Source organism: Clarias gariepinus, chromosome 17 (genome assembly GCF_024256425.1).
Source record: "Clarias gariepinus isolate MV-2021 ecotype Netherlands chromosome 17, CGAR_prim_01v2, whole genome shotgun sequence".
Lineage (NCBI taxonomy): Eukaryota > Metazoa > Chordata > Actinopteri > Siluriformes > Clariidae > Clarias > Clarias gariepinus.
In genome coordinates, this window is record NC_071116.1 from 12,227,606 (window position 1) to 12,244,022 (window position 16,417).

The 16,417-nt window shown below is 37.7% G+C and overlaps 2 protein-coding genes across 3 annotated transcripts; one reads left to right on the forward strand and one right to left on the reverse strand.

Annotated features, from left to right (window-relative positions):
* Nucleotides 1-1,948: 1,948 nt before the first annotated feature.
* LOC128505695 (serine-rich and transmembrane domain-containing protein 1) lies at nucleotides 1,949-7,948 on the reverse strand. 2 transcript variants are annotated; one of them, XM_053476245.1, is made up of 3 exons: nucleotides 7,774-7,948; nucleotides 2,983-3,033; nucleotides 1,949-2,720 (listed from the first exon to the last, which is right to left on the reverse strand). In XM_053476245.1, exon 3 carries the CDS (start codon nucleotides 2,695-2,697, stop codon nucleotides 2,374-2,376), a length of 324 nt encoding a protein of 107 aa, XP_053332220.1. In that variant the 5' UTR covers nucleotides 2,698-2,720; nucleotides 2,983-3,033; nucleotides 7,774-7,948; the 3' UTR covers nucleotides 1,949-2,373. The 2 variants fall into 2 exon arrangements, with proteins under 2 accessions (XP_053332220.1, XP_053332219.1); XM_053476244.1 differs by lacking the exon at nucleotides 2,983-3,033.
* A 5,857-nt stretch (nucleotides 7,949-13,805) lies between these two features.
* On the forward strand, nucleotides 13,806-16,136 carry ccna1 (cyclin A1). Its single transcript, XM_053475873.1, has 9 exons — nucleotides 13,806-13,902; nucleotides 14,015-14,220; nucleotides 14,316-14,502; nucleotides 14,576-14,694; nucleotides 14,777-15,000; nucleotides 15,074-15,278; nucleotides 15,353-15,466; nucleotides 15,562-15,695; nucleotides 15,797-16,136. Exons 2-9 carry the CDS (start codon nucleotides 14,077-14,079, stop codon nucleotides 15,846-15,848), a joined length of 1,179 nt encoding a protein of 392 aa, XP_053331848.1. The 5' UTR covers nucleotides 13,806-13,902; nucleotides 14,015-14,076; the 3' UTR covers nucleotides 15,849-16,136.
* The last annotated feature ends 281 nt before the right edge of the window (nucleotides 16,137-16,417 follow it).

The following is a 16,417-nucleotide window of genomic DNA, read 5'->3' on the forward strand; positions in this document are numbered from 1 at the left end:
AGGGAGAACATGTAAACTCCATACACACAGGTGGATGTTGGACACAAGGTGTGGGAAGGAGGTGGGAATTGAACCGTTGACCCTCGTGTGTGAGGCCACAGAGCTAACAATTAAGCATTTGGATCTATTTAACATGTGTTGCTTAAAAACCTTTTACATGAGTCATCAATAATCTCTGTAAAATATCTGAAATATGCCACAACACTTATGTTGGCTGACGAGGTCGCTATGAACGTTGAATATTCTTATCCAAATTACTGAATAAGTAATACAGACAAAAATAATGACTTAAAATTAAATCATTAGCATGCCCTTCATAGAATATCCCTAAAATTAGCATGGGCGCTAGTTAGCCGCATTTTTTGCAATTGCAAATTTTGTGATTTAAAACAAATGTAACCGTTTTACTCATATGTCAGCAAAGTGCTAAGATGGGTTAACACATTTTTATAGTGAAACTCTAAACTTTTTAGGTATTTTTTTAACTTAAAGCATAGGGCAAAATACTATACAAAATGATAGCAAACTCAAATTGAATTTCATCAACTTGTCATAATATAACATACAGACACACAAGTCATAAGTTTCAGTGCTGCACATATTGTTACATTTTTTAATGATCTTTTCCGATTCAGTTTCTTTTTAGTTACGTTACAAAATATGCTACATGTAACGTACTATAAATGTGACTTCTCCTCTCTCTCTGTCTCTGTCTCTTTCCCTCTCTCTTTCCATCTTCCTGTCTGTCGAGCTACACATGGCGCTCCCGAGCTCCCAGTAATCCAGACCCCCTTTGCCGTCTGGACCTGTCTGACTCATCTTGGTGCCCCTTCTGGTGGAGAACTGCCTGTTGTTGTTTTGGGGTGCATGTGGTGAATGGAGACGCTTCTACTTTACCATAAAGATCTTGGTCTCGGCTCATGCAGACAGCAGTTTTCTGATAACTTGTGAATGCAGTCATTCAATGGTTCAGGTCTAAAATTCTAACGAAAGTGGACTCCATATTAACTAAACGAGGATGAATTCCATGTTAAATCTGGTTCCATTTAAGGTTTCTTCTTATTGCCATTGCAGGTTTTTTTTCTTGCCACCATCACCCTCGGCTTGGTCATTAGGGACAATCCGATACATATTTTCACATTTCGTACCTATTTCCCTAATTTTCTTTTAATTCTGTAAAGCTGCTTTGCGACAATGACCATTGTTAAAAAACACTATATAAATAAAATTGGAAAACTGATTATAACTAAAATGTAAACAATAGCTGTTCATAATTAATTGTTTAAGGACTGTTAATGGATCACGTCCAATATCCATATATCAATATCCATATATCAGTTCTGGCCTTGGCTTGCACATTTTGATAAAGTGTTTCTTACTCATCCATGGTTTCCTCTGCTTGGCCCCCAGAGAGCTGGTCACTGGTTTGGCAGTTTTCGGGCCATGAAATAAGTCCCTCTCTGCTGGAAAATAGCTGCTTAGCACCACCCCTTTCCCCCAAAAGAACTTAGTATTCTTTTGGTTGAGAGACCTCAGCTGTAAATGTCAACATCATTAAATCTGGTGTACTAGAGGCAACCATGAGTACTGAACTCTTAATTTTCATTTATCCTCCACACTTTCCACTTTATCCTCATCATGGTTAGAGGGGGACTGAAGGCTATACTTGGAGCACTGGATAGCCTCACCATGGTTTCTCCATTAGAATTAAGAGCTATAATTTATCAAAGTTGTACCACTATACACCCTGGACCATACTATTTATTCTCATTTTCTTCTATATATCAGTTTTTCATTTTATTTTGTGTTGATGTATTCAACTGTTGGGTTGAATAAAAATGTTTTAAGAATTTATAAAAACACATACATTTAATCAGTTCGCACTCTACTCAGTTATTCATTATTTTTTTTTTATTTCATCATTAGTCATCATTATCATACACACATTGCCAACAGATGTTGTGAGTTTACAATACTAGACAAACATCTGGATACACTAGATATAATATTTAATTGTTCATTGTCTTAAAGACCTTTCAATAAAGGCTTAAGATTAAATGTGTTTTTAAGTCAAATGTGAATCATAAAGTCAATATATTTGCTTTTGAATAAAAATTTATTATTTAGTAAGTAGTTTTTACACTAAACATTTTTTCCCCAAACATTGTTCTTTTAGAGAAACATTGAGGAGCTTGGGCTATCTGGTGATAACTTGTGCTATTTCGCATAGTATTTTATAGTCTTGATTGTTAATCTAAAACAGCAAAAAAAAAAAATCACTGATTGCTGATCACTATAGCAATAAGTCATACAAATAATAATTTAATTTTATAAAAACATTAGCTGGCCTGTTTGTTCGCCTCATGTGTGTCACTAGCAGGACAGTGATGACACTGTTGATCTCTGGGAAGACAGGCTGCAGATTTCCATGTTGGTGAATGAACTGCCTGCCTCGCTGCTGCACTCTGGATAGGACGAACTGGATGAGATGATATTTTTCAGCCTGTGCAGGGTAATGACGAGGAGGGTGAGAAGAAAGAGCAGCAAGCTGAGGAAGATAGAAAGATAGACATAGACACTTTCAGTGCGGCTGGACGAGGCTGCAGCAGCCCCAGTTGAAAGAGTCGTTGGGTTGAAGCGCAGAAAGCTGTGTCCCTCCAACTCAGTCCCATTCAGATCCTCCACCTGACTATCCATCCCAGAGATATGCTCACAAAGGCCTGCAGGCGACAAGACACAGGGCATTCAATGACTGGCAGGTCAAATTTAAATTTTATTGGGATTAATATTAAATAAATTTTATATGGAATTAGGTAATCACGTAACAACAACAAAAACAACAGTTAGTTGTTATTTTGAGATACAGAGGTCAGTCTTTCTGTAATAGTTCTTGCAAGAACAGTAAAAATGATCAAATAACAGCACCTCAGATTAGAGGCGTTATGAAGTCTTTACAGAGCATAAGTATCAGACACATCTCACCATTAACTGTTCAAAGGAGATTGATGCATTTTTTGGACGCCTTCAGCATTCCTTTACAATGTAGAAAGAAATAAAAATCAGGAACGATTTAGACACTGACCTTAAACTTTTGAACAGTAGTGTGAGTGTATATATATATATTTTAGCCCTGTTCTAGCTCAGCAAAGGCATGGAAATGAGTTCAGGGATCTCTATGACTGGAATTAACAACCCATTTCCTAAACAGCTTTACACTTTAATACAGTTTAACACAAAGTGTTGTAAACTACCCCAAATATTGAACCCATCTGCCACACATCTGTTAATCTCCTCTTCTTTTATCTCTTCTATTGCCATTGAAATGCAATTACATAAACAAATATGAATCAAAACTCAGTCTATTTCATCCTTTATTGATATATCTATAGCTGTTATTGTTGGGCAGGACAGTTAGGTACTCCAGATCCAGTTTGAAGAGGTCACTAATAGTGTTTAATTATGCTTTTTGTATCCTGGCAACATGCATATTTGTGTAATTATTAGCCAGTGAGTGATTTGGTGTGTCAGAGTGCTGGTACATTAGAAGTCCTGGGTGACCACAAAGGGTCTCTCTCTCTCTCTCTCTCTCTCTCTCTCACACACACACACACACACACATAGACACACACACAAGGAGAGAAGGTCACTGCTTTTTTTTTTGTACATGAACTAGTAGCGTGCTATGAATAATAGATTGTGAAGCACCTGAGTGGGGAAATGTCACGGCTTTTGGGCTTTTGTGAGAGAGAAATGTTGGGGTGGCTGTATATTGAAAAAGAAACAAGCATCTGTACAAAAAATGGTTAAGGCACATACAGTATTTGGCACTTGATGTTCATAACGAAACTGAATAATTAAGGCTATTGTTTTAAAATACAACAAACTCTGGGGTTATGTCTTAACTACAGCCAGGTCCATAAGTTTTGGAACGAAGACGTGTTCACTCAAGATGTTAGTCAAGACTTTGGCCTTTAATTCAAGGGGTTTGACAAAAGTGTGGCATTAACCATTTCATACAAACACCCTCATTTGGGATTCTCATAAATAATGGAACCAACTAACATAATTACACATATAAGCATTGCCTGGATTAAAATTCTTTGCAGTGGAATGACTTTCTGAAGCCTTAAGATGTTTAGAGTTGAGAATTTATGTTGAGAGCTAAGTGAAAAGCTACTACCCAATTATAGTAGTACCTTATTGTAAAACACTTTGAATTAAAACTCAAAGTCTTGGGATATCTTGGGTGTTTCATTTTAAATGCAGTCTGCTGGTGTACGAAGGCCAAATGGGGCAGTGGTGGCTCAGAAGGCTAAGGCACTGAGTTACTGATTGGAGGATCCGCGGTTCGATCCCCAGCTCCACTAGGTTGCCAAAGTTGGCTATCTGCTCCAGGGTTGCTGTATCATAGCTGACCCTCCGCTCTGATCCCAGTTACGCCAGTATATTGGAGGAAGGAATTTCACTGTGCTGTAATGTATGTCACAAATAAAAGCTTAACTTAACTAACTTAACTTAAATGACAAAAAAAAGGTTGATGCATAATATGATCAAAAGTTTTCACACCACCCTTGACCATTACACCCACGCTACAAACTGCTACCAGAAAATTGGAAGGGTAGAGTTCAATAGTGGTCTTTGTATCCTGTAGCCTCATAATTCCCCTTTATTGGAATTAAGAGGGAAAAATTTGTTCCAGCATGACCATGCTCCTGTGGACAAAGGGATGTCCATGAAGACATGGTTTGCCAAGGTTGAAGTAAAAGAACTCAAGTGACCTGTACAGACCCCATAACCTCAACCCCAGTTAACACCTTCAGACTGGAACACTGACTGCACCACAGGCCTCCTCATCTGATATTAGTGCCTGACCTCATTAAAGCTCTTGTGGCTGAAGGGTAACAATCCCCACAGCTACGAGGCAAAATGTAGTGGAAAGCCTTCCCAGACAAAGGTGGTTATTACAATACCAAAGGGGGACTAAATCTGCACCGAACATATAAGTGTGATGGTCAGGTGTCCACAAACATTTGGCTATATAATATAACTGGACCAATGTCTGATAAACAGTTTTGAAGGCTCTGCAAGTGGCTGAAGAGTGATATCCTCTGAGACTGCACAGTTGACATTAGGGGTTCATTGTGCTGCTCTGAATCTGATTCCTTCATCATTACATTCATTAGCTGGCTCATGTGTGCCAGGAGCCATGTGCTCTCCAGCATAAGAATTAGCAGCATCTTCTCTGTTTAATTAAATTGCACAATGGGTAGCTCAGACTATCCACATGAAGCAGACACATCTGGCATTCAATGGAAAGACAGCTATTTGGTTTCAATCTCTTCCCCAACACACACATTTAGAAAATTTTTTTACAGCATAGATAAAAGTATAGAATAACTGAAAATGTTGTAATCATATATAACCTAATCAGCATGCTGCTGCTCAAGTTCCTTTACTAGGTTGATTTGTATGTGTGGGTTTTGCAATTATGTTGACCCTTTGGCATTTTGTTTTGGAGAATGAAGCAAATTGAATCCCACCAGAATTAAGCCTAAGACATTTTGTTCACATTTGTGACATAACATTTTCGTTCTGTTCTTAATTTAGTTCCTGAAACCTATAAGCTTGTATAAGTTCTTTTTTTCTTTTTCTTTTTTTTCTTTTTTACTGTTGTCAGTGTTTTCACTTTTTCAGCTGGGAGGAAAATAACATCTTGTCTTTTCACATCCCCTTCTATGCAATTTGGCACCAGGATTGATTTAAGTGACCTGGTTGCCATTTCGGCAATAGTATTTTGTAAGGCAGTCCTTGTTCTCTGGGATGCTCCTTGCAAGCTTCTTCATCACAAAATCGATTGATTCTTCTTAAACATTGTGAGCCCCTGAGGTTTTTCAATTTGTGAGTGGAAAGCAGGCTCAGCTTATCCCTGATAGAATCACTCTTGTTATTGCTTCTTCTTTTCATTAACATTTCTACTGGTCATTTGTTCCTATTTGGTAAAACTGTTGAATGTATTTTTTTTTACAAATAATTTTTGCTAAAATGTTAGTACATTTTCCATTACTATATTTCTAATATTACCATAAACCCTTTTGAAAAATCTGAAAACCTTTGACCTCATTTGTGCTTTTCCTATGATATTAAACTATATGTGGACTACAGCTTGACATCAGTGTAAAATAAATCTATTTAACACTAAGCCTCAGGATCCCAGGACTTCTCTGCAACTGGATCAAAAAACAATTACTGGTAGACCCTAATGTCAGCCCACACCTCCAAGAATAGGGGTTTGAATCTCGCTCTTATGTGTGTGTGTGTGTGTGTGTGTGTGTGTTACCCTCGAGTTTCCTGGGGTAAGCTCCATGCCCCCATAACCCTACACAGGATTAGAGGTATGGAAAATGGATGGACAAACCTATCCCAATGTGTTATTTTAAAGTCAAGGACGCTAAGAAGAAGGTCAGTGATTTCAGACAGCAGACCACACATGCATTTACACCAGACAGGATGCTGTGAACTGGGTCTGCACCTTCACATTCGAATATTCACGGACTCCCATCACCGAAGGCCTTGGGTGAACAGAGCATAAATTAAACAAGCTGACGGCCTCTTTTTCTGCTTGATGCAAACAGAGCACAATGTCTTTGCACACCGCATTACATCTTGGTATGACAACCACTGTGCTTACACTGCTTCCCTTTTCACATCTGTCAGACAGTACAGAGATACCAGAAACGACAAGATTTAAAGAGAGAAGCTGGTTAGTCATTATCATAACAACATTTGGCTTGAATGGAAATTTCTCTCTTTATCAGCCATTTCTTATGATAACAGGTTTTTTTTTATTATGTAGTGAACTGGGAGTAATAAAGAGGAAGGGAAAACCTAATATTTCTTCCTAAAGTTGTAGTATGTAGTTGTAACATCTGGGGATTTGAAGCTTTGGAACTCTCACTTAGGCTAAAATGTAACTGACTAATAAACAATGAAACAAATTCATAGCAATTCAGTTCCAGCAGTTCACTTAATATTTGAAAGGCTGCCCATGAGAACTCACAGCAGCAGCATGACCAGACTGTGTTTAATTATATTATAATCATTCATGTTACTTCTTTAATAGCTTTACTAAAACATCTAAAACATTTTCCCCATCTGCTGAGGCATAGTGCGATAGTCAAAATTCTAATGTTTAGCAATTGCCAAAGATGATTGATTTTTTATGAAATATTTGGATTATGATTTTGAGTTATGGTTTATGGAACATTATCCTTTTAAAGGCAAATTTATTGGGTGAAAGGTCTCAGTTTTAATTTCAGTTTTTGTTTCTATGATGATGATTATGATGATGATGATGATGGCCAGAACGGTATAATCATGTTTACTGTCTGCACCTGTCCAGTCTGCTGCTGCATTGTGTTAGTGTTTAATATTATTATGTATTTATTGTAATGAGATACTCATAATAAAATACTGTAGTAGTAAAAGTACAGACAAAGAGTGACTTAGAATTCCTGAATAAAAGAGATAGAGAGAGAGAGAGATATGCTTTTGCTCATTTTGTCTTTTTACAATACTCATATAACTGACAAATGGAGCAATCAAATAACTTCTAACATGCCCTGTTCATATAAACATGTCTTTATAATTCCCTCTCTGTCAATTGTTCATGACAATAATTCATCAAAAACAGTCATGACAAAATATATGGAGTGAATTAATAGTTAGAGATACATGAGTATTTCTGTGTGAAGATAGAGAGTGCCAGAGACTGACCTTTTGTTTAGCAGATGACAGTCGTGTCCTCTACTGCACACAGCAGTCCATTATCTTGGTGTCACTGCTCCAGTAGCGAATGCTTCATATCCTGTGGGAATGAGAAATGCACACAGGAGACAGATGACACTCTAGGCTTTATGGATATAGAGGAAGATCGCTCTGTTGTACCGACCCTCAGCTGTTAGCTGGATTCTGACAATCCAGCTGTTCTACTCTGAATTTCTCCCCTCCCTCTCTGCCTCATCTCTCCCTCTCCTATTTTCCCCTCTTCATTTTCTGCTCATCAGCCATCCTTCTCCCTGGCTGTTTAACTCATTATGCTTAGTTGCTTATTTCTTTCACACACTGTATTCTTCAGTCCAACTTAAATTCTTTATTAAAAAATGTGGTTATTTATTGAAAACAAAATCACTGTTTCTGATTTTAGATTAAAATGATATTAATACTTAATTAGAATTATTGCTCCATTTTATAATAATAATAATAATAATAATAATAATAATAAAAAAACACAATAACCAGAAAGTCCCAGCAACCATTTGTGGTGTGTTCATTATATTTAAAATTATTTAACTTATTAGCTGGCAAAATAATGAATTATAAATATGTGATTTTAAGTTAAGTAAAGATAAGCTACTGCATTCTATTTTGTGAGGGGAGCCTAACTGGGACTTTTGATTGTGCAGAATACTGTTGAGTAAAAACTACCATTCTCTATATAATCCCCTGCTTCACTAATGCATTTATTCCAGCGATTCACTAATGCTTGGATACTATCAAGGTAGAAAGTACACCAGAGCCATAATCTCTTTTATATAATCTCTCATGGTCTAAGTACCTAGGAGCCATAAATAGACTGCCTGCTTCAAGTCTGAAACACTTGCCTCCCAGGAACTCCTTAAATGGCACAAACATGTGGAAATGACATGGAGTAAGGACAGGACTGTACAGGGGCTGAGATCGTCATTCACAGATGTACGGCCTTCTTTAAACCGTTTACACTATTAAAGGTTTTACTGCGGCTAAGAGTCTCATCACCATACTGTGTGCGAGGTTTTCTTTGGATGTCAATCGGTTTTGTGCTTTCAAGAAATTTCATCACAAGTCCCAGTTTCGCTTGAACGCCCCTCATACAATTAATCTATGTGAGCCACTGCCAAAACACTGTCTTGCTTTAGTTTGATGCAGAGAATAAGGATCTATCTTCAATATCTATTGTAAGATTAGTCACCATTAAAAACAAGTTTTCTCTTTCATTGAGTGTTCTAGGTAGCACACTGTCTTGGTGGTTATTAGCGCTGTGACCTGGAGTTTCTCCAGGTAATCTGGTTTCCTTCAACAATCAAAAGACCTGCAGTGTAGGTATAGATAATGGATGGATTCCGTTTAAAGCCAGAGCAATAAACCACATGCCTGTATGCTATCTGTCCCGCTTTCAGACTTACAGATAACATGATTACTAAGGCAACTAGAGATGCATCCTTAATTTGACATTTTTTTGACCAGAATGTGAAAAAAAGTCGACAAAAATAGAATTACATTTGCCTACTTTACAGATAGTTGATACCACATGTTTAATAAGATTTGTTTATATTATTTTAAGGAATTTTTATATTAACAGAGACAGAAACTTGTGCCGGCTCACATTTGGGATAAATCACAAACAAAGGAAGAGATGTGTGCATTTCAATGCTGCTAACATGCCCTGCCTCTTGGAAAGCTCTTTTCTTTTTTTCGTAGTTGTTTGCCCATGCCTCCCCACATCTCCTCCTCCAAAGAAAGTGGTAGACATAAAAATCTAATTATCTGTTATAATTGAAGTATATGAACACATTACATACACAGTGACTCAATAACAAGACCATTTGCATTAAAAAAGCAAGCAAAAGCAAAAATGTCCTTAAGGCATATCAGCATCATTGTGTATCTGTTACAAGAGGAATGCAGCTAAATAGAAAATAAAAGTGCATACCCTTTAGTCGTGGAGGAAGTTTCATGGCTATGAGAACACAAGTTTCAAGGGTTCATTTTTTATAAAAAAACAAACAAAAAAAAAACACTTGGTGCTCGACATTCAGACCCAGTTATGCACAGGATTATTCCATATTTGCTCTACTGAGCAGTAAAGATGTGGAGGAGATAAACTGAGCATATTTAACAAGACTGAGAGGGATATGTAAACACACCTAACATGTCCATCACAAAGCCTTTTAGCAGGCTTATATTTTAGGTGCTCATCACTTCGTCATCACATGGATTATATCACTAATTAAGTTCAATTGTAATTTCCACATGTTTTAAGATCTCGCATCATAGGAAGACAATATGAATATGAACTACGGCTCCTTTAGTAGGGAAAAATCTTCTGTCGAATTTGTCTCACAGACTATCAAATGAATGCAGCATGTAAAGAGGCTTTGCCACAGAACATGGTATCATGTCAATCAAGATTATGAATTGCTTGTGGCAAGAAGTCTAGCTTGACTCATTGGAGCGTGTTGGCAGAGAACACCATGAACAGAGCCTCCTCATCCCATCCCATCCCATTCCACCACACCCCACCCACCCTACCCCTTCCTTTTCCTCTGTGTTGCTCTGAAGACCTCTTTTCTCTTCCTCCAGCTGCCAACGTTTCTGCGCTGTTGCTCCCTGCATGGTAATCGGAAGCTTAGAGAGCGCAGGATGTCTGTGGCAGCACAGGCACAATTACCTTCTCAAAGTCGCCTGGCAGCACACTCAACAGCTGAATCTCAGTAACACATTTATGTTAAAAAAGAAAAAAAATCAGCACACAAACATATGCAATTTTCTACAAGTAGACATGAGAAATCATGGAACTGGAAGTTTTCCCCAGAAGTAAGCAATGTTAAAAAGAAGAAGATAAGTAAGCAATGTTAAAAAGAAGAAGATAAGTAAGCAATGTTAAACAGGCACATTTAATCAAATAAAAAAAGAACTTACACCCCTGCCGAATAAATGTCCAGTGGAGCATGCAAAATATTTTGTGCATAAAGAGATCTCTGGCTGACATGGCAAAGAGCTTTTGCTAAGAAAATAAGGCTTTCGAATATCAGCTGCCTATGCAGCTGACTTGTTCCAAAACGTCAAGTTAGTTGAATGGAAGAAACTAGTTTCTACTGAGACTTTTAGTAAATTCTCTTTTCATCTATACTGTACATATGAAAACCCTAAGGAATTATGTTTTATTTTTGTTATAACTAAGTTCAAACAAAAATAAATTAAAATGAAGATATCCAATTATCCAGCTATCCAATTATAATGTAGGAAAATGGTACTTTTTAAATTAATCACAGAAGTCAAACAGCTGCTTGAACCCTTTATTTCATCGCTCATTATATGCTGCAGCCTTTCATTTATGCTCCAGTAATCCATGCAAATACATTTTAATCAAAGTAAATTGAGTACTCAAATGCACTACTCTCTCTCATGGACACACACACGCACACACATGCAGATTTAGATAGAAGAAGCCTATTATTAAGTCTTTTAAAACCCAAAACTCTTACTTTAGAATAGAGTATCATTAAGAGAATTTCTTCAGGTGTCCAGTGAACAACATTTCTAGAGGAAATCTGCCCTCACCCACAAAAATGAGCTCGTGATTAATTAATGTCACCCTAATTGAGAAGAGAAAGTGTTTTATCACTCCCACCCAGAGTGTATGGTAAGTTTAGCTTCCCTGGCAACTGGCCTTGGATGGTTGTGGCATTGTTTGGCATCTTGCAATCTCCCAACATCAGAGTGAATGCTTTTCTCTTCCACCACTCAGGACCTTTACGATACTTTAAAAATACTTTTACACAAACATCACATGGCCCTACATTCAGGTTTAAACATACAGAGGCTGAAGTGTGATGCATGCAGTGGTTCTAGTGTGTGTGTCTGTGAAGCACCATGACGAAAGCTGCTGATCCATCACTGCAGTAATGAAAAATTCCACTTTGAAGTCTAGTTAAAATGCTTCCTTACTTACCAAACTAACAAACTCATGTTACATGTTTCACATACTAATATTTCACAGGAAAATCCTGTGGTTTTATTTTTATATGTGGTGAACATATTGACATTGATGTCAGGTTAATTTTTCCTCAAATAATGCAGATGAACCACTTACACACAAATTCAAATTCAAATTCAAATTTTATTTGTCACATACACAAACATACACAGTACGAAATGTAGTGAAATGCATTATACGACTGCCATTGACCCTAAAAGAGAATTAAAGTTTACAAATAAGAAATAAATATAAATAAAAGAATACGATAGAAATTAAATAGAAAAATTAAATTAAACTAGGAAAATATAGAACTAAAAATAAAAATAGAAATGTGCTAGGAAAAATAGAACTAAAAATAAAAATAGAAACATGATGTGCATAAAAATAGAAATATACTGTACATAGAAATATGATGTGCATTTGGGTGTGCAAATATGCAAAGAACAAAGTGTCTTTGTGCAGAGGTTATTAAAGTGACTTTGTGCACTGGTCCAGGATGTAAACGTAAACATGTAGTGTAGTTGTGAAGGTAGGTGTGCAAAGTTATTAAAGTGTCTTTGTGCAATGGTCCAGGATGTGAATGTACAACATGTAGTGTAGATATGAAGGAAGGTGAGCGTGTAATTGTCCATAGTGTTCATGGAGGTAAAGGGATTGATAGATTTGATCAATTATGAAGAGATTATGTTAGTTCGTGGTTGTGGTTGATGTGGTTGTGGTTGATGTGGTTGTGGTAATGCATTGTTCTTATTTTTCAACTTGTCAACCATGTGGTTTTATTTTTAATTACATAATTATACTTACAATTAAATTTTTTAAATATATTTTCCAAATGATTCATTGATGTAGACTTTTTATTATATGTAAGACATAAGATTTTTCACGTGATGTAACACCTTATCAACATGATCCACACATAGAGCATAACATGATGATATGCAGATGCATTTCCTGGGATGGTCTTCATGAGAGCCAGTTTCATCATGCTGCTTGATGGGTTTTGGAAATGCACTTGACAATACTGTTCTTGCAAAAACTGTTCCAGATTGAAAGTTGTTGTAATCACTCACTCATCCTAGGTCCTGGTGCCTATCTTGGGACACATAGGGCACAAGGCAGGTTACACCCTGGATGGGGTGCCAATCCATCACAGGGCTGACATACACAACGGCAATTGGAGAACGCCAATTAGCCTAATCTGCATGTTTTTGGACTGTGGGACGAAACCGGAGTACCCGGAGGTAACCCACCAAGCACAAGGAGAACATGCACAGACCCGAGGCGGGAAACGAACCTGGAACCTCCAGGTGTGATGCTACAGTGCTAACCACTAAGCATGTGGATCTATTTAAACATGTATTGCTTGAAAAACCTTTTACATAAGCCATCAATAACATGTTATGAAATATGTCACAACATGCACTCAACCCTGTTGCCTAAATACATAAATCTCTGTAAAATATCTGAAATATTCCTGATGCTGGCTAATGAGGTCTCTATAAATGTTGAACACTCTTGTCCAAATTACTAAATGAAAATTCAGTTAAACAAAAAGATTTGAATTAAATCATTATAATGCCATTAATAGAATATCCCTAAAATTAGCATGGGTGTTAGTTGGCCACATTTTGCCAGATTTGTTGTTGTTTTTAAATTAAATAAAATTCCACAAATTTCAAAATGTGTCGTGTTTATAAAAAAGACCCCACTGAATTAGGTCTGTGTAAACTTTAGTACCATATATAATTACACATTAGACCTTTGTAATCACCCAAAGAAAGTAAACATTACTATATCATACGTACACAGTATTAAAAAACAACACACAAACGGAACGAAATGCGGAAGTGGTCGTTTCTACAGTTACGTTGCTATGCGACGGGTCCTTCACTCCTCAGCTTCCGCCGTCTTTAATTAATTAACAACACCTTACAAATGAGGCAGCGCTTTAACAAGCTAATTAACTTCCTGAAATTCTCCGTTGCTATTGGTGGAGTTACTGTCCTGAATGTCGCCCTGCACATAAAGCGCCTGGAAAGCGGCAGTTCACTGTGCTTCACTGCTGTTCTCAATCTACTGCGTTGTTTGTGTGCTGAAGGTCTCAGGTCTGTTTTGAATCGTTTGTTAAATCTCACCACTCAGGTTCTTACCTTGCCCATCGTTTGTGCTCACAGATCTGTTAATGATTACTTTTATTCTTTCTTTTTGTATTTAAAGGTTGAACTTGAATTAAACTGAAGTGGTGTGTAGACTTGCTGTTTGTGTTAATAAACTGAGAGATGAGCTCCAGTGGCCTTGCTCCATTCACCAGCCGGGAGAACATCTCTGCTCAGGGCAGGGTGGATGGCCCTCGTGTGAAGGTTGGACAAAGAGTTGTGCTGGGTGTTTTGACTGAAAATGATCACCACAACAGAAATAACCAGGTTAGACTGATTTTTATAAGCTCTGCTCTATCTCCTCTCCAGCTCACTGACAGTTTATGATTAAGTGGGTTTAAATTTGTCCTGTTCATCCTAAGGGTGTTCCAGCCAAACATGGATCAGCTCTGCACAATCAAAATGATGCCCCGTCATATCGGCCTGCCTCTGTCCGAGTGGCTGAACTAGTTGAGGTGCAGGCTGCAAAACCTACCAGAGAGCAGTCAGGAGTTTCTCTTCATCCTTCAGAGCTCCAAATTTTGACTGCTGTTAATGACTTCACTTCAGGTCTGCTATATTTGCTCTGCAAGATAAGTACTTTGTACTAGATCAAATAAGAACCAATTGTATGTCTATGCAGGGTCAAGTTTGGATGCTTCTATGCAGTCCCTGCCAGAGGAAGAGCCAGACATTTCTGAGGATGTTCTGTCAGTTGCTGAGTATGCAGAAGATATCCATCGTCACCTGCGGGAAAGTGAAGTCAGTAATTGCTTGACTTTAGCACTGTAGTCTGTGGCATATATGCTTGCTTGATATTTATTTATTGCCCCCTCCCCCCCAGTTGAGGTATAGGTCAAAGCCTGGTTACATGAGCAAGCAGCCAGACATCACCAACTGCATGAGGGTCATCCTTATTGACTGGCTGGTTGAAGTTTCTGAGGAATACAAGCTATGTTCTGAGACTGTCTATCTGGCAGTCAATTACTTGGACCGCTTTCTCTCCTGCATGTCTGTCCTCCGAGGAAAACTGCAGCTTGTTGGGACTGCTGCCATTCTTCTGGCTGCGTAAGTTGAAGAATGAAGGTTGTAACCTCACTTAATGCATAAATAAAGCCTTAAACCTGTATCCATCCTTTAGGAAATATGAGGAGATTTATCCTCCAGAGGTGGATGAATTTGTCTACATCACAGATGACACCTACACCAAAAAGCAGCTCTTGCGTATGGAGCACCTTATGCTCAAAGTGCTGTCCTTTGACATGACTGCACCAACAAGCCACCAGTTTTTGATGCAGTACATTTTGGAGGGATCTGTCTGTGTTAAAACTGCAAATCTTGCTTTGGTAAAAACCACTAATGTCTTTCAGTGTTTTTAAGCTTTGAACCCTGGTTAATTCCTTGCCACCTTGGTGTTTAGTTTATTTCAGAATTGAGCTTGCTTGAAGTGGATCCCTTTCTGCAATATCTGCCATCCATGATTGCTGCTGCAGCTTATTGTTTGGCAAACTACACTCTCAACAGAGGATTATGGGTGAGATTCTTGGTTTGTTTTATTACAAGATATTAGTTTGGTAAAACTGTACATTTGTTAGATCTTGTATGCTGATTCTTGGTCTTCCCTTGCAGCCTGATTCTCTGCATGCCTTTACTGGATACACTCTGGCAGTGATTGCCCCATGTCTGATCCAGCTCCATCAGCTCCACCTGGCTGCAAGAAGTCGGCCCCAGCAGGCCATTTGGGAGAAGTACAGGAGCACAAAGTAGGCATCACCAACTGTATCCATTTCATAGTGATACAAAATTTATAATCTCATTGGTATGTAACTTGAAGCTAGATAAATATCCATGTGTCCTTTTTCAGGTACTGCAGTGTATCCCTGATTAAACCAGTGGAGTCATTGCCACTGCACTGATGTCTAATTAATCTAATGAAGACCAAAACATCAGCGCTTACTTGTCTATATGTAAATACTGCATGAGCTGTTTAAGATTTTTAAACCTGTTTTAATTTTTATGTGATTTTTATCATAATTCATAAAATGTCAGCAAAAAATGCAACTTGTTGCCTCTAGTGGAGGTGTGTGATGGGTCATGGGCCTGAATTCTATTATAAGCCCTAGACTGTCATGTAGAATCATGGTCTGTGGACTGCCTTTTTTATTTGTTTCCTTTTTTTCTACAATAAATGAAACAAGTTGCCATACCTGTGTTTTTACTGTCTACGGCTAACTGACCACTCTACATGCTGTGTAAAAAAAATTTTTTTTTAAATGTATAAATTGTTTCTAGCAGCATGCTATACTGGTGCGTGTTTTGTAACTTAACCCAAACTTTGTTACTTTAGCATAGTGTCTTAAGCAGTTCTAAATTAAGATGGCACTAGCCAAGAACTAACAAGAAAATCCAGGAAAGATTTGACTTAATTAGGGGTTAAACTTGAACACTATTTGTAATAAGAAAAATCCAGTTTGTGCTAATTCTC

Coding starts and splice junctions, on each gene's coding strand:
- LOC128505695 (XM_053476244.1), bottom strand. CDS start 2,697: ATGGATAGTCAGGTGGAGGATCTGAATGGGACTGAGTTGGAGGGACAC.
- ccna1 (XM_053475873.1), top strand. CDS start 14,077: ATGAGCTCCAGTGGCCTTGCTCCATTCACCAGCCGGGAGAACATCTCT. Junction 15,279..15,352: donor AAACTGCAAATCTTGCTTTG/GTAAAAACCACT, acceptor CTTGGTGTTTAG/TTTATTTCAGAATTGAGCTT. Junction 15,696..15,796: donor GAGAAGTACAGGAGCACAAA/GTAGGCATCACC, acceptor GTCCTTTTTCAG/GTACTGCAGTGTATCCCTGA.